Below are 20,389 nucleotides of genomic sequence, written 5' to 3' on the forward strand. Positions count from 1 at the left end.
CGTGGGAGGAGCAGGGAAGCTATCAGCCGGGAGATACCAGCAGCATGATTCACTGCCTGGCCCCCCGCAGGCTGCTGCAGCCAGATGGGTGCCCTCCCTCCCAGAGCAGTGAGGTGCTGCATATAGACCCTCATCGCCTGTCCTGTCCTCGCTGCCTTCTCCTCCCCTTGCTCTCCAGTCCCACCATCCCACCCCAGCAGTGTGGGAGGCAGTGGCACAGCCCTGAGCCTTGTCAAGGCCATGGGCGTGGGGCCAACAGCCAGGATTCCCACAGGACAGATGGGGTCCAGCATGCACCTGGCTGGGCAGAAGCCTCAAGCAGCCACTTGCAAGGGGCTGAGGTGCCCACAGTGGGGTCCCCAACTCCTGCTAGTCTGAAAACAGCTTCTAGGACTGTTATTATGGGATGGCAGTGGAGCAGTAGGGAGAAAGTCTTGCATAAGAGGATAGGCAGTACTGAGGGTCACCTTCCATCCTTCTTGTACCCTGCAGGAGTAAAGAGCCCCAGGCAGCAGGAAGAGCAGGGTGCTGAACCTGAAATACCTTATGCTGTCTCGAATCCACTTTTATTCACAATCAGAAAATAACTTACCATACAATAACACAGGCACACGCAGCGCACATCCCGGGCATCCTCCCCTCCAGCCACAATGCTACAGCCCAAGCTCTGCTGTGGCACAGGTGAGCCCCAGCCTGGGGAGCTGTGCCCCCATCTCCGTCCCATGGGGTGCTCCATCTCACTCAGAGCACAGCCTCACACATGGCCAGAGGAACCTGTGCACTGTGCCAGTGCATGTCCCCACCCTTCCCTCCCACCCTGGGCTCCCCATGCCCTGCTGTCCCCCACCCCACCCTGTGCTGTCCCACTGGGTGCCAGTGGGCACTCCCTCACCCTGTGCCCACCCTCCGTCCCCCCAAGTAGTGCTGGTGTCGGCGGTCTGTACAGCATGGCCATGCGCTCCCCAGGGCCGGGAGCCTTGGTGCTCTTGTGTAGGGCCAGGTGGGCAGCAGGCAGCGGGCAGCCCTACCCTCCCCAGGTGACGACAAAGTGCTGATTTCAGAGGGTGCCAAGTATCTCCTCTTTCGCTCCCCTCGGAGCAGAGGGAAGCAGGTACCATGGCTCCATCTCCCCCTCAGCGCCAATCCCCATCTCCCTCCCCCCATGTGGGCAGGCGTGCGTGTCCTTGGCACCCTGGGGTGGGCACCCATCCCTGCCCAGCTACTTGCAGACACTGACCCACTCAGTGATGCGGCACTCCTCACAGGCCACAAAGCAGCACCAGTGGAACTTGCAGTTGCAGCGCTCGCTGCGTGTCTGCCGCAGGATGTTGTGCCCGCGGCCGCAGCAGAGGCTCTCGCAATTGTCCATGCCCGGGCTGGTCTTGTTGCACAGGCGCCCTTGGGTGCCCAAGGAGTCCAGGGCTGGTTCTCGCTCGCAGAAGTCAGGTGACTTCTCAAAGTAAACCAGCTCGCTGATGCCAGCCCGGCGGCGATGCCGAGCGTGGCCTGGCTCCAGCTGCCCAGCGTTGCGGTTGTGGGGCCGGATGAGGGTGGCCCCATAGAAGCGGTCCTTGAGCAGGGACCCCACCAGGCGAAACTCAGGTGTCACCTGCCAACATGTTTTCAGCTGACAGCTCCCTGAGGTACCATGGCATTTGCACTTCCTCCTCATGTTGTCCATTACCACCTGGGCAGGAAGGGAAAGACACAGGCTTAGCAAGAAGAAAATAATTTGGGGGGGCCAGAGAAGTCATCATGGAGCTCTCTGTGTGTTGGCACTGTATGAACAGCAAGGGCTGGCATGAGCAGCCATCAAAGCCCTAGAGCTGCAAAGCCTGTTGCTGTGCTCAGTGTCACCCATGTCCCACAACCTGTCCTTTCCCATCCTGGCAGTACCAACTGTTTTTTACACTCTAGCAAGGGATCAGCACCTGAAGAGGGTGAGCTACCTGACCACAGGGAGGAGGAACCTGGATCTCACCTTCCACTGCTACTTGGCTCCAGCAGCATCAACCTGACCACAGTTAAAAGCCAGCATGGCCACATCTTTGAAGCCCTGCTGGAACCCCCTCAGTGCAGGAGCACTGCAAGCAGAGCAGATGGGAGTGACGCTTTCCCCTCCCATAAAGCCCCAGCTCTGGGAGTCCTGGGAGCAGCTCCACTTTCAGCTCTTGCCTGCTCTTTCACAGAAGCCCTGGTGCAGCTTGGGGGGGGGGGGGGGGGGGGGGCTGAAGCACTACCTATTACCACCACTTGAATTTCAAGCAGGGATCGGGATGAGCACAGTCCTGACTTGTGGTTTTGCAAGGCCACAGTGAAGCCTCCACATGTCTACCTTCCACAAGGGCCACAGTGCATGCTCTGTGCTGTGGCTGTGGTTTGGACTGGCCAGGGAGTGTGGTTCGTGTAGAGCCAGAGGACAGTGCTGGGGCAAGGAGGACCTTGGGCTCCCAGGACAACACTGCTGAGCCCCTAAACTGTATACTGGAGTCCCCCTTTGTCCCCTGTCCCTGCAAGGGATGTTGCTGTTGCTATACCAAGAGAAACAGCTCATGCCCAACAATCTCCAGGGTCACCAACTGGCCACATATCCTGGAAAGAGGCAGTTTATACCATTCTCTGCTCTGTCTCAACAGGGATTCCCTGCTGGGCCACGTGCTCCTGTAAGCTCCAGTAAGTACCTTTCCCACTGGGACACCTAAGCCCTGCCAGGAGCTGGGCTGGGGCTTGCAAAGACTACTGCAGGCTGATCTCCCATCCAGGCCATGCTCTGGAGCTCATAGGGAGTCCAGCAACACATGGACCTGCACAAGGTCCTGTCCCATGATGATAGCCCTGCCTGGCCACCTGCTTCATACATGACGCACTCTGCCTGCTCCTGTCTCCTCCATGGGGGAACACCTATGCGAGGAGTGCCTAGTTTTGGTAGGAGTGGGTAGATTTTACTTCTTGTTTTCTTGTTTTTGAGTAAATCTCCCTGTTGCTATGCAGTTATGGTAATGAAGGCAGGTCAGGGAAACATGCCTGGAGCTCGGGGCACACAGTGAAGAGGTCTGGGCTGGGCTGGAGTTTGGCTTTCATCCTGCTGAGAGTCCTGTCTCCTGCCGGGAACAGACTCCATCTCAGAGGTAATGAGCTGCCCATCCTCTCAGCCATGCCCTGGGTGTGCCGGCTGGGAACACCAGCTGCTTGCCACCATCCTTACACCATCCACAGTAACACATTGGGATCAGGACCCCATCCTTTCCCATATCCCTTCCCTGTTCCTTTGGCTGGACCTGGGAAAATCTGCGTACAGGGCTGCAGCTGGGATGGTCACCACCTGGATGGAGGGGACAGTGGCCTGACTGCTGGACAGGGGCTTCTTTAGGCTATGGCTGGTGACACCAAGAGCTGGAGAAGGCAGCGTGTGTGTGCCATCTCCACCACCCAAGCCATCACCATTGAGCATCCTGAGCCCCAGGCCTGTAGCATCCATCCATCCATTCATCCTTGCCCCAGGATGGCATGTTTTCTTCTCTGTATGGGCAGCTCAGTGAGGACAGGAGCCTGCCAGAGCAAGGAGACCCAAGAAACACCCATCTGAGTCTCAGCTCCATGCTTTGTCATGAGATCTCTTCCAAGGACCTGGCCAGGTCCTTTCCCTGTCTCACAGACACCCAGGTTCAGCACATGCCTGGACTCGCTGGTGCTTTCTTTCGCACATTCCCAGCTCCTCCCAGACAAGCTCATAAGAGCTTTATCGTAGGCCTTTGTTGTGAGGGTAATGGGTAGTTCTTGGCTGCCTTTCATCCTCTCCTGCTCGCTGCTCTGGTGGTTTAGGAGGATCTACAAAGCTTCTTGCTTGTTCCTGCTGCTCCTCACTTGGGGAACTTGCTCTGTCCCAGAGATGCAGGACACCCAACTCAAGCCCAAGGTGACCACTGCCACCACTGGGGGATGCTGCACATCCTTTGCAGCTGCAGTACCCTCCCTGGCTTCATAGCTGGATGCAAAAGGAAAAAATCCTGTGTGTTTCTGCCTGGTTTCGAACCAGGGACCTTCCGCGTGTCAGGCGAACGTGATAACCACTACACTACAGAAACCCACACTCAGTGCCCACTGGATGTGGCCATTGGTGGGATTGTCACCTTGCCCTTAGCATTGCAGGCTCTGAGCTGGGAGCCAGGCTTATCCATGTGCAGAACACTCTGGGGACACACAGGCACTACCAAAAGGATGCTCAGCACCAGCAAGATGCTGGAGAACCCTGAGTGCTGCAGCTGCTCTCTGCATGGAGAGGGACGGCACATGGCAGAGCCATCCTCATCAACGCTCTGCTCAAGGGGCTCAAGCCTTGAGTCTTTGAAGGGAGGACCACAGAGCGGCTGCATCCAATACAACCATTTCTTTCCTGGGAAATCCCAGCAGATTGCTCCTTATTACATCAGAAAGATGATCCTAGGAGCAAGGAGGACTTGGGCAGGTGTGGAACTCAAGGCCTTGCTAAAAGAGCAGGCAGAGAGCTAGAAAACCCATCCCCAGGCAGTGAGATGGCCAGGCCCAGCTCCGGCAACAAGCATGGCACCAACAGGCACGAAACAGGCACAGTGTCATCTCCTTGCTCCAATGTATGGCACCCACAACCATCACAACTTGACCCACACATGTTCTCACATTCTCATTTCAACAAAGTCCCTGAGCTGGACAGCCTGTTCATCCATTGCTTCTCCATCAGCACTAGTACCATCCACTCCTTTATTCTTTTGTCCTTCTCAGCTCCCAGGCTTCTTCTATCAGCCAAGCTCTTGTCTCTGAAGCCATCAAGAGCTGACATTTCCAGTCCTGTGCCTGCCTGCCCTTGGGGACAGGAAGACCCCATGCATTTTAGCTGTTGCTGGATCCCACAGGCACCACATGGTGACATTGCCCTAGGCAGATATTTCTCTCTCACCTTTCTCTCCTTCTGCAGGGGGCTGTGAGGCTTCCTGTGGGAAATGGGCAATACAACCCGAAAATTTCTGAGCACTGCTAAGGGTTTCAGTGGTTTGAGGCATACAGAGCTGAAGAGGAGCCAGGATGAGTCCCGCAGACAGAACTGGGTTGAGGGTCTTGCCTGGCTCAGGGCAGAGCAGCCTGAGGAGCATTTCACTGTCTGACATTGGGTGAGCTTCCACCACATGCAAGCAAAGCCAATGAAGCAAAGAGCTCTGAGTTTCCCCGGGCATTTACAGCTTGGCCAAACTAGGTTGGCTTTGCGGGGCAGTAAAGCTCAGCTCCAGCACCATGGAAGGGCACACACCTATGTTCTGCTCTTCAGCATTGCCATCTCATAGCTGCCTTTAAACACAGACAAAGTAAGAGGGACACCCAAATATCTGAGCCATCCCAGGAAGCACTCCCTGTGGAATTCTGATCTTTAATTACTTATTCCCACAGCCACTACACACACCCCTGTGCTTGGCAGGGTGTGGCTGGGGGCTTGAGGACCAATGCCCCATTGAATCCATGGGATGGGGTAGCAGTTGAAGTGCTGCAGCCCTCCTAGCCCCTCCTGCCTGCATGCTGCTGGTCTCTAACATTAGGCTGCTTTTAAATGCAAGCCTCCAGACAGAGTGAGCTACTAATTGGCACCTTTAATGAGACCTGACATCAGGAGAATGGAGGCTGCCCTGCTTGCCTGGACAGGCTCCAGTACCCCTTCAGAGCTGGGGGACAAGGCTGTGAGCTGTCACAGGTGGTCTGTGGTCTGCAGCACCTGGGGATGCTGCACTTCCCAGCTGCCACAGAAGCCCATTGCCTGGTACACTCACATCTGCTTCCTCAAGGCACCAACTCCTTCTCTGGAGGAAGAGTCAAGGCTGGGTGCTGTGGAGCCTGCACTGTGTCCCATGATGCCAGTGACTTTGTCCTCCCTGTCTGTAGCTCTTTCCCACTGCAGTTGCCTCACACCAGTTAACTCAGTCCCCAGCAGGAACTGGACACATTGCTGTGCCACCCCTTCAGTACCACTGCAGCCCACACAGGTGACAGTGGCCTCGAGAAATGGCCGGTGGCAGAGGGACATCAGCAATACTTGGAGATGCCCTTCTAGAAGAGATGCTCAGCAGCAGGGCCATGCCATTGCCTGCACTCCAGGAAAAGAGAGGGTGGGCCTTGAGGGCAATCCTGACCTCACACACATGTCCTACCACAGGTAGCATGAGCCCCTCGCATGCCTCTCACACATGTCCCAGGGACCCTGTCCCTGCCACCACCACCCCACCCCCCTGCCCAGCACCCCTCTCACCTGCCGGCCCACACGGTTGTTGTGCAGCCTCATCCGGGAGTGGATGTCCCTGTAGGTTTCCCGGGAATCAAGGAAATCCTTGGAAAACTTCTCCCCATAGTCCACATCGGGGCTACACCCTCCCCATTCCCAGGAGTCCTGGAGGCCAGGGGTCTCTGCTGGCATGTGCTCCATGTGCACGCCATGCACCATGCCCTTGCCACGGTTCATAGCCTCCAGCTGCAGACGATGCAGCTTGCGCCGGAAGGCCTCCTCGTCACCACGGCGCTTCTGGTCACAGCCACAGGCCTGCAGCTTGCCGAGGGCGCAGGCGTTGGAGACGGCGTGCACCACGCCGGCCGCTGCAATGGCATAAGCAAAGGCGCTCTCCCGAAAGCCTGCAAGGAAGGAGAGAGCAGGGCTCAGGCCAGGCACTGGGACCCTTGCAGGGAGCCCAGCATCATGCCTGAGTGCAAGGAGTGGGAGGTTCAGTTTGCACCTTGCCTTGTCCTAATGCACCAGCTCCCACCTGGACCATGAGGGAATCCTCACTTGGTGCTTTCCAGTCCCATTCCCACAAGAGCACATTGGTGCCCTGAAGCCCAGCCCTGCCCTGGCCAGGACCCCAGCTACCACCATCACCCTAGTCTTACATCGCTCTGGGAGATGCCAACACGGCATTGTTCTGGCATTATGGTTCTGATGGGAAAGGCAATCTCTCCTCCCTCCTTCACTCAGAGCTTCTCACTATATTAACTATAATGCTGAGAAATACTTCTGTGGAGGAACCAACCATTTCGGCTTACCCATAGGGTACAGGAGCAGGCAGCACTGCCTGTCCAGCCCCATCCATCTGCCGACGTCCCCATCCCTCCCCGAGCCCCACCAGCTCCCACAAGAAGCTCTAAATGTGACACTGCACTGGAAAAATCAAACATCCCTAGTTAGAGCATGCTGTGACCGCACTGTGTACTGCCAGGGCCAGCAGCTGGTTGTCATTAAACACCAGGGAGTGAGGACGTCCACAAGTGTCATTAGCTGGAGATGGGGCGGGGTGGGGACAGGGATGGGTCCCACAGCAGGGGCTCTATCAGGCTGTGAGGGGGGGCTGCCCAAAGGCTGCTTGGCTTCTCTGCAACCAGGTAAAAAGCCTCCTCTACCTGGGAATTTCTGTTTTATTTTAAATGCAAAGTAGTACTTCTATTTGTGGTTCTTGAGTCAAGCAGGGAGCCTGCAGTGCCCTTTGCTTCACCACTCAGTGACCAGCCCTAGCATGAGGAAGGGAAGGAGAAAGAGCCAGATTTTGTGCTATGGCTTCACACATGAATAAATAAATAGCTGGAGTTCACCAGCATCTCTCCCTCCACTGGACGAGAGCAGCTTGATCAGCCCAGACTTTGCCTCAGCTGAGCAGATGAGAGATTTTAAGGGTGTTTGTTCCAGCACATCCATCCCATCAAACGGGGGGACTTGAGTGAGCACCCCAAAGCACAGATCCCAGGCAGGGGCTCTGCCAGATCCCTGCCTGTGCTGCAAAGTCACAAGAGGTGAGAGCACAACCACTCCCCACCACTGTCACCAGGAACTGGTGATGCTCCCCATCACAGATGTCTCCTCAGTGGTTAGCTGCCGCCCGCTGAGCCAATGTTATGATCTTATTAAAGGAAAATGAAACACAGCTTGGAAACCTGCATTTAAAGTCATGCTGCTCTTTTGTGTGTTAATTTGACACTGGTGCATTTAAAAAATTAACGAGGCGCTGCTTAAAAGCCAGCAGGAGCCTCTCCCAGCTTCCCCTCGGTGTGGGACAAGCTTGCTCTCAGCCTGCATCTTTCCATGCACAAGTTGAACAACATTTTTCATCAGGCAGGTAATGGGGCTGCTGCTGCGTACGTGGCACAGCCTCCTCGGGGAGTGCGCTGGCAGGCAGCACCTGCAACACACCCACATCACTGTTTGAGCAGGACAGCCCAAAACTGGGGAACTTCAACCCCCAGGTGAGTGATGCAGGATGGAGAACAGGCATAGGAAAGCCTCCAGGATCCCCAAATCCTCTTCATATCAGTTCTCTGGGTCAGCTCCAGTCCTTCATTAGCCAAATCTGGGCACAGCCCAAGAGCAGGGACCTGTCACTGACTCCCCAGCTCATCGTACAGCAAATGCCTGGGGATGGTGGCAGCAAACCCTCAACCTGTGGAATACTCTCATCTTGGCCCTGCCTTTCCATTGGCCTCCTTCTCTTTTCCCAGCCTAATGAATGATTTTTCCATGTAGCACCTAATGAATGATTTTTCCATGTAACATCACCATAAAATTCCCTTCTGGAGCCCAGAGAGAAGCTCTATCCCACCCATGCTGTCTAGCAAGCCCATCTCTTTATAAGTAAAGAGGCCAGGTTTGTTTGCTGCCCTCCACAGCTGGGAAACCCCTGGGGTCAAGCTCCAGCCCCCCTCCTTCCTCTGCTGCTCTCCAGCTATGCACTGATTGGATGAGGCTAGTCCACGGACTTACAATCCCAGTACTCTGGGAGTCTTGGCCCCATCTCACCATGGCCCTATCCCAGGCACACCGAAGCCCAGAGTATTGCAGCAAAGCAGTGAACAATGTGGCTGCAGATGACAACCACCAGCCTTGTGGGCTTGGTGAAGGTGGGAGCTTCCAGCAACAACAGCTGAGTGTGGCATGCAGCAGCTGGCCCCAAACCCTTCAGGGGTATCCCCAGCCATCTAAGACCTCAGCAATGATATTTGAGTCACCAGATCCCTCCAGAGACCACAGAAGAGACTGTAGCTGTGGGAAGTGTGAGAAGTATTGCATCCTGCAGGGAAGAGGGAATGGAGGACACCACCCTGACATCACCGCTGGCATCCAGCTGGCCATGTTCGTAAAGAACCATGTTAGGCAAGGAGGATGCATCTGAAATCTTGGCCCCAGGTGAGATGCCAAAGTGGCTTTATTAGCAGGAGAGTTTTCCCTGTCAAGATGCACCTATAAGATAGGGGGTGTTTAGCAGGACCCCCAGCCCCAGCTGTCACTGGCTCTGCCATGGATGCTGTGGTTTCTCCATTACTCATGTAGATGTGGGATAAAAGTAATGGGGCTGGCTCTGGCATAGCTGTAGGCTGCATGGTCTAGAGACCAGAGAGAGATGAAGTTATGGCCTTCCTCCCATCATGGCTCATCATTGCACCCAGGCAGTGGCAGCCCCACTGCAGCACCTGGGTGGCAATGAGATAGCAGAGAGACTGCCTGGTCAGGACACACCCTGGCATACCCCAGGGATGCTCAGCTGCCCCATCTATGGGTAGAACCCCCCAGCAGTGGGGGACAGCTTCCAGATGCCGCAGGCACATTGCCCCACTGCCTGGCAAGGTGGAAGAGAGCTTCTCAAACCACCTCCCGTGAGGCCTGCAGAGATGGCCAGTCCCAACATGCTGCCTCTCCCCCAGCCCCGCTCCCTCCCCTCTCCATAATTAAACTGCAGGTGAACCTGCCAGGGTCTGGCCCAGCGCCAGGCACTAAATGCCTCCCTGCAGATCCCAACTTGCCTCCCTGCACTTCCATGAGCTTGCCAGGGACAGCCTGCAGCCCTCACTCCCTGTCCGCCCACGGCGTTCTGAGCCATCAGCCCTCACCCCTCTGTGGGCCACAGGGAGCTGGGCTCAGCCCCACGACTCTAGGGATGCTGCCTTGGCACCAGGGTCTTGCTTGCACCCATCAGCTGGGAAAGGTCCAGGGGATGGAAGCACATCCAAGAGATGGGGGCACCCCCAGGGATGCAGCCAAGCATCGGAAGCCCCCACGCGCACTTTGGGGCCATCAGGGTCAAGCACTTGGCTTGCCGAGGAGTATTGAAAACCCTTCCAGCAGCCCAGCTGCAGCTGAGCCAGACCAGGTGTTGAGGTCTGAAAAGCTGGGCACTGGGGTCCTGAGCTTGGCAGCATCTCCCTGGGTAGTCATAACAGCACCTGCCTCCCTCAGCGCACAGCAAAGCCTCCCCAAGCTCTGATTTGCAGCTGGATGGGCCCTAGCACCTGGTGTTTCTAGCTTTGCAAGGAGTTCCTTGCATGTTGCTATAAGAAATCAAGGTTTGGCCACATAGCCCACTTGGCACCAGAAAGACCTTCTAAGGAGGGCACAGGGCATGTAGTCATCACTTGTTCCTCCAAAGGCTGTAGAAGGAACTGAGGGATACTGCACTCCAGAGCCATGTCCCTTCCATCCATGCACCCTCAGGGGCTTAGAGGACATCCAGCCCCTCTGTGGAGGTCCCATTTCTTCCGGAGCTCCATATTGACAGAGTTGGGATGAGCAGAGGGGAATGCTTAGGGAAGAGGGATCCCTTAGCATATCTCAGAGAGCCCCTGCCTAGCAGCTGAACAGTCCCAGCCCTGCTGGCAGCACATGTGTATCAGACAAGGGCTCAGCTTTGTTTTTGGAGAGCATCCAGACAAGGTTCAGCTCAGCCAAGCCACACAGTGCCTGTGAGCCTGCAGATGCTGTAGGGGGATGACACACTGGGGACAATGGGCCACCCTCTCCAATGAGGTGGACATGACTATGCTGCTCATACTTGGAGCAGGAGCAGGGCATCTCCTCACTGATGCAGATGCAGCCTCTGGCCCCCACCTCACTGCTCCATCCTACCACATCTGCTCCTGGAGCCAGGAGAGGATGTCACTGCTGGCCAGACCAGCACATGGATGGGGAGGGAGGGATTGCAGTGACAGATGGGACCAGGGGCAGGACTGGAGGGTGCTGCCAGGGGTGACAGTGTCAGGGAATGAGCAGGAGGGTAACAAGAACATAGGCAACCAGCTGAGCAGCCAGGGAAGACAAAATGAGGACTTGCAATGCAAGTCCTGGATGCACAGGACGGAGACAGGGATCAAGGAAGGCAAGGGGATGCTGGTGGCAGTGGAGGCTTAACGAGAGGTATAAGGGACACCCCAAGGATGCAGCATCAAAAGACCGAACCTGAAAACTCACAGTCCATGGAAAAGTTTCAAAAAAACCCCAGGGACTCTGTGAGAGCAGGGATGGTAAATCTCCGGGCACTCCCTCAGCTTTCTCTCCACTAACGTGTTGTGGTGCCTTGTAGCCACTGCGCCCTGCACCCCAGGGACATCTGCATCTCCCTGCCACCTCTGATGGATCTGTGTTCTGCCCAGGATGCTGTTAGCATCCCTGTCCCCAGCTACAGTGACAAGAAGCCACCCTAGACCTCCAGTTACACCCAATTTTTAGCCTCTCTGCTCCTTCCTGGCTCCCCAGGGCTTGCACTCAAACATGCGGGATCAGATTAGCAGCATGGTGAGAGGCACTCATTTGCTACTGCTCTCTGCTCTGCCCCTAGAGGATGACCCTCCTGGCTCCACTGAGTGCCTGGATGCTGGGCAGAGTGTGGGACAGGTACCAGTGCTGTGCCCCAGGCAGCTTACGCCTGTGCTGGGGAAGATGGAAGGGATGCAGGAGGATGGAGCGGAGGTAGGGAGCAGAGCCAAGCGGGAGAGCAGGAGGGAGAAGCCAGCTACAAATAATTTAAAGTGAGATTCACGCACGGCTGAACTGATGGCAAAAGAAGTGGGAAAAGGAATGAAAGATTAAAGGGGTCTGTCACTTCGGGTTACAAACAATGATCCTACAAGCACGTTGCATTCCCAGGCACGGCAAGGATGAGGCAGGGCGCAGAGCAGAGACCCGGTCCCCAAGGGTCAAATGCATTAATGCCTGCGGCACAGACCCTGCAACCCTCGCTTCCACCACTTGCCTCTCCTCCAGCTCCAGGCTCAGGAGATGCACCCAGCATCCCTGTTCTGGCAACTGTGTCCATAACAGCTTCAAAATGGAGCTCAGAGCTCCAGCTCTCTTAGTGAGGGACACAAGTGGGCTGGAACTGGGCCAGGGTACCAGCCTCGAGGCTTGCTTCACACCAGAACAGTTCCGACCAACTGCATAGGATGACTTGGGTGCTCAGGGCTCATCCTGCACCCTCTGCTGCCAAACCAGGAGAGCAAATGTGTTCTGCTACACCAGCCTACTTCTATCCTTCCCCAGTGCTGACTGCTGGGTGTCCATCCCAGGGAATGGGATCCCACCAGTGCTGGGAGCCTGGGCTGAGCCATACCCAAGAGCTCAGGACTGGGGCAATAGTTCAAGGGCTGTGAGAGTTCTTGCACCAATCATTCACAACCCTGACAGCAGGAAAGGATGCAACGCTACCTGAGACACAAATGAGCTGCAAGTCACCAGCCACCACCAGACCTGGTGGGCTGAGGGAGGGATGTAAAAGATCAATGGTCTCTGCAGGTGAAGCTTCTCACCCAATTTGGTGGGACCCAGAGCTGGGAAGCTCACTTGGATGTGTAAGCAACTTGAGCCAGCAAGTCAGTGTCTCCTACTGCCTGAGGAGACTAGAAGTGAACCACATTCCTCAGAGGACCTGGAAATACCTCGATGCTTATCAAGACTGACAGTCCCCACCCTTCCTGCCAGGCCCTAACCTGGGCGCTGCTCATGGAGGGAAGAGAGTCTTCCCTTCTCTGAGCACCAGTAAGGCCATGGTTGCTCAGCAGCAGGACTGCAGCCCTGATGCCACACATGCTTTAGGGTAGCATCCCCTCCAGTGAAGCTTTGTCCATCTGACCTGGACATGTGGGAAATCTTGGCACCAAAACACTTCTGTGCTCCCCTCTCCAGCCACATCCTCACAGCTGCTTGAGGATACATGCCACCACATCTCCTCAGAGGCCTCAAGCTGCCAACCGCTCCTCTGAGATTCATCTCACAGTCCCAGGGAGAGAAGATGTGGAAGGATGTTTGGGGAAGGGGGAAAGGAGGCAACTCTTTGCTGGGCATCAAGATAGGAGGGTCCCAAACAGAGTAGGAGATCTGCATCTTTGGTAGTTTTCAGCTTCCTCGGGAGCTGGAGGAGTAATATGTTTGCTGGACACCCTGCCTGCCCTCAGCATCCTGCCTGCCTGTCACTGGCATCATATTGTCCTCTCCTGCCCTTTGTGCAGTGGGTACTTTGAAATGTGCTGAAGCCCACACTTCAAGAAGGGTATTTAGGTGAGAAGATACATTCAAGTCCTACAGAAGGTTCCATCAGGTGACAATCCCAATCTGCACTGTACAGGACAGCCCCTCTCAGAGTGCACTCCTGAGAGAAGGAGTATCAACCACCAAGGCTCTGATACAAGCAAAGTCAGCCATGCCTGCGAGGGAGATGAGGAGACTCCAGCACCAGGGCTTGGCAGACTGCAGGGGGCTGGGAGACCTCTCTCAGCAGTGAGGTGGGGGTTCTGTGGAAAGGCGAGTTACCAGGACAGCCTGTTACTCTGTGCCACCATGTTCTAGGGTCACACAAAACAGAGAGCCCTCATCTCTGAACTGCAAAGCCAAGGCAGGACATATCAGGGTGATGGGTTCACAGAATTACATTCCATTAGCTAAGGGTGTTTCTGCTCACTGTGATGCACTGAAACTCCATCTTCAGAGCAGGAATGAGCCGTGATGCTCACTGCACCCACCAAACCAAATCCCAGAGCACAGCATCCACCTTCAGACCAACAAACTGTGCTGCACACACATAGCACCACTCCAAACACCAGCCTACACCACATGGGGAAAAGATGCCAGAAAACAATGGGGCCTGGAAGGAGCCTTGGGAGCAGCTGGGGCTGGACAGGAAGGAGCAGCTAAGGACATGGGCCAGTGTAGGTACAAAGGTGCATGGAGAAGAGCATTGCCACAGTGCGGCATTGCCTGGCCTGGCAGACCCTGAGGTTTCTCAGGCTCTGTCTGTCTTCATCCATGGGGATACTGAAGAGATTATGTTGTCCCCTGAGCCAGGGGAGAGCTGTACAGGGGCATATGGGGAGTCTATCAGGGCTCCTGAGAGCAGGGGGTGGGCAGAGGAAGAGGAGGCACACTGTCCAGCCCTTACCTCTACTGAAGATGATGCTCTCATAGGGAATCTTGTTCTTCGTCTCGAGGCTGGAGCAGTTCCAGCGCTGGTCCCGGAACTGGTGCTGGCACTCATGAATGGCAATCTGGATGCCCTGGATGGCCGAGGCGGTGACATCAGGGTGGCGCACGCACACCTCCAGCTGCCGCCGTGTCAGCCCCGGCAAGGTCAGGCACACCGTGTTGGCATTCAGCACCGGCTCTGATGGTAGCTTCAGGCCCAGGATCTCATTGGAGCAGGAGCTGAGAGGGAAAAGGGAGACCTATGAACTCGGAGCAAGCAATGTGCCAACTGCTTGCTTCCCCTTCAGGAAAAGCAAAAAGCTTGAGAGGGGCACCCATGGGAGGGAAGATGCTCCTCAACCCACACTGTGCCTGCTCTCTGTAGAGAAGGTTGGAAAACCCCATGGCACAATGGCAACTCAGCCAGGCAGAGACGTCCCAGCAGCATCGGGGCTGCAATCCTCTCCAGACATGTTGGCACAGCCTGGACTTCCTGACAGCCTGTGCCCAGTGGCAACCAAATTTGCCACTCCTGCTTCCAACAGTCTCCAATGACTATACCCTCCCTGCGTGCTCCCCCATGGATCTCCTGTCCTGGTCACGTAGTACAGACTCTCAAGCACAGGACTGCGTCAGCTTGTCTGCCCTAAAGAGCATGGGTTCTCCCTCTGGAGAATCGGGAGACCCCAGAGCAGGAAACCCATCCCAGGTCTGGTTCCATCCCTCCTGTTGACTGATCCCCTCCCCATGTCTTCCATATTGCCCTGGCACTGCTGGTCCTCACAAGGGAGATAACCAGGTCTGCCAGCTCAACTGGGAAATTCAGAGACAAGGACCCTGCTGAACATCCTCAAGCTCTGACAACAATCCCAAACCCCCATCATATCTCAGTTCTACTACACCTCAGGCCTGTCACCACAGAAGCACAGAGAGCACCAGATGGATGGGTGCAAGGGGAGGCACATGGTTTGTGGCAGGGGTGCAAGTACTTATACAAGTAGAGACGCTTCCTGGGGAAACAGGGAGGTAGATTGTGTCCAGGGAAATGGACAAAGCATGTTGAGAGATAGGTGCCTGGAGCTAAGATAGTGGTACACAGGGCAGACAGATGCTGAGAGGAGGATGGAAGGGGAGAAAATATTTGCCCAGCTTCAGGGAATGGTTTGAAGTACCCTGGGATCCACAGTGTCCAAGCAGAAGACCTGCAAAGCAAGCAGCAGGCAATAAGATACCCAAGAGCATCCTGCATCTTGAAGCAGAATCCATCAAAATCTCAGCTCCGCTCTGCTCCTTACTCAAGACAGCTCAGTTCTTGCCAAGAGCTCTTTCCAGGCAGGGCTCTCTCTTCCCTGGGACAGCCAAGATCTGGGTCCCTGGGAGGAGCAAGGAGCTTAGAGCCCTTTGAACCTTGATTACAGAAATGAGACTTGTAGGAGGATGCTGAAGGAAGGACTACAGCTGCCTTATGGCACAGCCAAGTCTTGAGAAGAAGAGGTACTCTCCCTCTGCCCCCCCAAATCCTGCAAGCCTGATGTAGGCTCATGGACAGAAGCAGCTCTTGAGGGTCAGAGACAGATTTCCCTACCTCTAGAGGAAGGGCTCAGCCCCAGGGTCCCTGCTGAATTACAGCTTGCTCAGAGGGGAGGTGGAACTCTCAGGGTCAGGCTACTGCTTTCTCCATCTTCCCAAGGGTTTTTATATCCACCCCACCACTCTCACGGGTGATGTGTGTGTCTGCCCCAGTGCAAATCCACAGTGACTCCAACAGAGAGACTCGAGGTGGACGGAGAGAGGAGAATGGAAGAGAGTGCATCCCTCCAGAGCCCCTACACAGGAGAGGACATTCCCCGCCTGGCTCCTGTGCTCATTCACACACTCAAAGCAAGCCCCAGCTGATGGGAGATAAAGAGCAGGTCTGCAAATACCACCACCCCTCAGCCACCAGCTCCTGCCCCAGGCACCACAAGGACCCTGTCCCCTGCCCATCCTGAGCGAGCCACAGCACCTAGCACCTTGTCCCAGGGCATCCCAGGCTCGGAGAGGGAGAGGGGCTGTCCTCCGCATTGCACAACAGGAGAACTGAGGCAGGAGCCCTTGTCTGAGGCCCCGAGAGTAGAGGGCAGGTCCTGCCTCTTGCTCCACCCAGGGCTCAGGGGAACCAAGGATCCACAAGGAGCTGTCACTGTCACCCTCCCTAGGAGGACACAACGCTCCCCTCAGCTCTCTTCCCCCTTGAAATCTGGATTTAAACTTGATTTCACGGTGACAAGCCCCCAGGTCACAGGCTGCAGCGGCTGCTGCTTTAATTAATACAAGTCCCAACGTTAACAAATTATATTTAAAGGGGTTGAGGGAGGGGGAAGGGAGGGGGACCCCAACCCCCAACTCACACCAGTACCAGGGTTAACCCGTGGTTGCCTGCAGCGCACAAGTTTGGGAGCGGGCAGAGGGGGGGCTGCTAGCCAGCCGGGGGAGATGGAGGCGGATAGGGGTGGTGAGTGTTAGGAAGCCGTTTCCTAGAAGGCAGGAAACCCCCTCATACCCTCCCTCACATTTAGGATCAGTGGAGCTGGGTAGAGGACGCAGGTGGGTCCCTCGCCCCAGTGCACGGGGCCCAAATGCCTTCATCCCGTGGGCACCGTCCCTCACGGCACTGGCATCCCCACTGGCAATGCCCCGGACTCCGCGGGGGCTCCCGGCTACGACGCTTCTCCGCCCGGGGGGAGCGGGGAAACTGAGGCAGGCAGGGCGGGCGCTGGGGCGGCTCCGGCCGGGGTACAGGCTTCGGGAGAGGAGGGAATCCGTGCATCCCGCCGTGATGGGGGGCAGAGTGGGCAGGCTCTGTGCAGCCGCCCTGACAGCGCTCTGAGCGGGAACGGGGGGGGCCTGCCACCGTGCGGGCCGAGCCGGGGCGACGAGACCCCCCCCCGACCCCCGGGCAGCCCGCCCCTGGTGCGGGGCTAGGCGCGGCGGCTTCCCGGCTCCCTCCTCGCGGGACCGGGGCGCTCGGCGGCGGCGGCGGGGCTGGGGGCGCAGCTCCTACCTGGGTACCCAGAGGCTGAGCAGCAGCGAGCAGAGTCCGTGGGCCAGGGCCGGGCGCATCTTCGCTGGGGCAGCGGCTGTGCGGGCTGCGGGCGGGCGGGCACCTTTGGGGCAGGGGCGGCGGGGATCGGCGCTGCTCTCTGCCCGCTTTGTTTGTTGTGGGTTGTTTGCTTGTTTGTGTTTTCCCCTCTCCTCCCTCTCACTGGCTCCCTGCGCGCCGGGGCTCGGCTCGCCGGGGCGGCTCTGCCATCCTCCCGGGATGCCCCCCCCGCCTCCCGCCGCCCCGGCGCCCGCCGAGCCCGGCAAAGGCTGCGCGCCCCCCGCCCTGCCCGCCGCCGCCCCGCCGCGCTCAGCCCCCCGGCTCAGCCCGCCATGGCGGGACGCACCGGGGGGCCGGGGGGACTCTCGGCCCCTGGGGCGCGCTCCCCCTCCGCTCCCCAGGGCGCCCCGGGGCTCCGGGGCCGCGGCGGGCGTGGGCAGGGCTCGCCCGGCGAGCGGCGCTGCGGCTCCCGCGGGGCCCGCAGGCGCATGGGGAGCCGCGGCCCCCCGCCGCCCCCCGCCACCGGTGTCGCCGGGCCGCCGGCGCAACGGGCAGGGTCGCGGCCGGAGCGCCCCGGGAGCGCTGGGCGCAGAGCGGCGGCGGCGGCGGCTCTGCCTGGGATCGCGCTGCACTGAGCATTACTCAGCGCCCGGAGCCCGAGTCCCGACACGTCCAGACAGGAGCCCGCGGGGGAAGGACGGGGCAGAAGGGTGGCAGCGGGGCGGGGAGCCCGGCGTGTCGCACGCAGCCTGCCGGGGAGGGAACGGGCGGCGGGGGGGCGAGTGCCTGTCAGGGGGAGCGGGTACAGCCCGCGGGGAAGTGGGCGAAGGGACTAGGGTGTAAGCGTCGTGGGGTGTGCACGGAGAGTAGGCGGAGGGCGCACGGCGTGAGGAGTGGGCATGTAGTGAGGAGTGGGCACGGGGAGTAGAGCGGGGAGGGGGGTAACGGCCACGGTTTCGGGAAGTAGAGACAGCACGGGGAGTGTGCACGGGGAGTAGAGGGAATGGGGACAGCATGGAGGAGTGGGCACGGTATGTGGGGCAAGCATGCACAGTGTGCAGAAGTGTGCCCAGAGATCAGGGTAAGTGTGCACGTGTGGTGTGAGGTGAGGACTCAAGTGTGGTGAGGTAAGCGCATGTGTCCTAGGGGCAAGTGTGCACTGTGTGGGTGACTGCTCCAGGGGTGTGCAGTGAGTGTGCAGGGAATGGGTATTGTTGGGCACTCCAGGGAGTATGCACAGCGTGAGTGAGCGCGCTGAGGGTGGGGGAGAAGGGCCGACTGCACACGGGGTGAATTTAGACAGGGCAGAGGAGTCTGCATAATAGAGCACGAGGTGAGTGTGCATGACATGGGGTAAGTACACACAATGTGTGGGGTGAATGTACACATCATGAGCGTGCCCCAAGCACAGGTGAGTGCACAGGGCATGGGACGATTGTGCATGGCTTGGGTGAGCATGCATGGTGTGGTTGAGTGTCCATGGAGTGAGGGTGCATAACACAGGGTGAGTGTGTGTAGCAGAGTGAATGTCCATGGATTTGGAGAAGGTTTGAGTGGTGAAGGTGAGCACATGAGCTGAGCTGAGCTCACAGGCCATGTGCTGCTGCAAGTGTGCCCTGGGTGTGAGGTGAGCATGGCGATGAGAACGTGAGTGGCACATGCTGGGGTTGTGACTCTGTGTGCAGGCACAGTGTGACCTAGCCCCATTTTTGGCTCCCTCAGCCCAGTGCCAAGGAAACAGCACTGCAGGTCTGATGCCTTTGGAAGAGCTGCAGAGGTGGTTCTGGCTTCCATTGAAGAGGCTGCCAAGCCCTCCCTGCCTCATTTTCCCCATGGCCCCTCCCCAGCTGGGCACCCACCTCCTTGTCACCATCATCCTAACACTCAGGCAACACTTAGTTTCACAGGATCCTGCTGGACAAGGGGTCTTCCATCTGGGAGCTGTACAGTGGCCTTTCCTGTGTCTTCCTGATGTTTCCTTTGAGATGGGAGGGTGGCCCTGGTAAAGATCAGGGTCACCAGGCTCTTGATGAACAGTCTGCCCCAATTCAGTCCCTTCCCCTCACAGGGATGCTTGGTGTCCCCTGAGTTTGGGTGCCCAGCCTCAGGCTACAAGGACTCCTGATGGCCTTGGGGGCAGCAGGCAGTGTCCTTGCAGGTCCCCAGATACCACAGCCTGTGCCATGCTGGTGTTCATGCCATAAACAGCCAGGCAGCAGCTGGCAAAGCTCTCTCCCCCAAGGCAGGCACCACGTCTCTGCTCCGACGCAACAGTGCTGGCAGGGTCTGCCAGGCCTGCTTGCATGTCAGCTCCTGTTTGCACTGGGGAGGAAAATGTGTTTCCTTTGGGAAATGAGTTGCAATCTGGAGCTGGGTCCAAAGGCTGTGCTGTGCCCCCTAGGGACTCTGGGTGTAGAGGAGAGTATCCCCACTGAGGTCCCATTTGCAGTCATGGGGGAGCTGGCTATTCTCCTTCCCCAGACTTCACTCCCAAATGGGCTTAGCCTCTGGGAAGGTGGGAGAACTGGCACAGGGCAACTTCCTGGCCCACACACCTTGGCAGGAGGGGAGTCACAGAGCCTTCTTTCCCTTGGACAATGCCCTGAATGCACAGAGAGGTCCCTCACACAGCATTGCCTTAGCATCCATCCCACTTCCTCCATAGCTGCTGCCTTCATGGATTACCCTGGCACCCAGCAGGTAATATTGGGTGTCCCACCAGCAGTTGGAAGTGATGTCAGGACTGCCCCGCTCAGCCACCCTAACACCAAAGGAGACACAGGAGGTCTGTGCCCTTGCTGCAGACTTTGGCTGTTGGGAGATGCTATGTCAGGGCTTGGCAGAGCACACCAGGTAGCTTGTGAGGGTGACACACACTGGACCCCAGTGTAGGAACCATTGCTCCTGCCTTCCTCACCTGCTGCCACTCAAGACCTGGCTCCTGTGCTCCGCTTCCCCTTTGCAGCAGGACCCTCCCTTGACAGGCAGGTAACAGGCAGAGGAGCAGGCAGAGAAACAGGCTCCTCTTCCAGGCAGCATCCTGACTTCGGTGTCCCCAGCAGATCCTCACCATCCCTTGCTTTCTCAGG

General features: G+C 57.5%; 1 protein-coding gene and 1 non-coding gene across 2 annotated transcripts; both read right to left on the reverse strand.

Annotated features, from left to right (window-relative positions):
- Positions 1–1,219: 1,219 nt before the first annotated feature.
- Positions 1,220–17,320, reverse strand: WNT10A (Wnt family member 10A). The gene is made up of 4 exons (XM_054380973.1): positions 17,262–17,320; positions 14,196–14,458; positions 6,269–6,645; positions 1,220–1,687 (listed from the first exon to the last, which is right to left on the reverse strand). The coding sequence occupies exons 1-4, from the start codon at positions 17,318–17,320 to the stop codon at positions 1,220–1,222; spliced, it is 1,167 nt and encodes a 388-aa protein (XP_054236948.1).
- TRNAV-GAC (transfer RNA valine (anticodon GAC)) lies at positions 4,013–4,085 on the reverse strand. The gene has a single exon. It is a non-coding gene; the product is annotated as a tRNA-Val (tRNA).
- Positions 17,321–20,389: the final 3,069 nt, after the last annotated feature.

Source organism: Indicator indicator, chromosome 5 (assembly GCF_027791375.1).
Source record: "Indicator indicator isolate 239-I01 chromosome 5, UM_Iind_1.1, whole genome shotgun sequence".
Classification (NCBI taxonomy): domain Eukaryota; kingdom Metazoa; phylum Chordata; class Aves; order Piciformes; family Indicatoridae; genus Indicator; species Indicator indicator.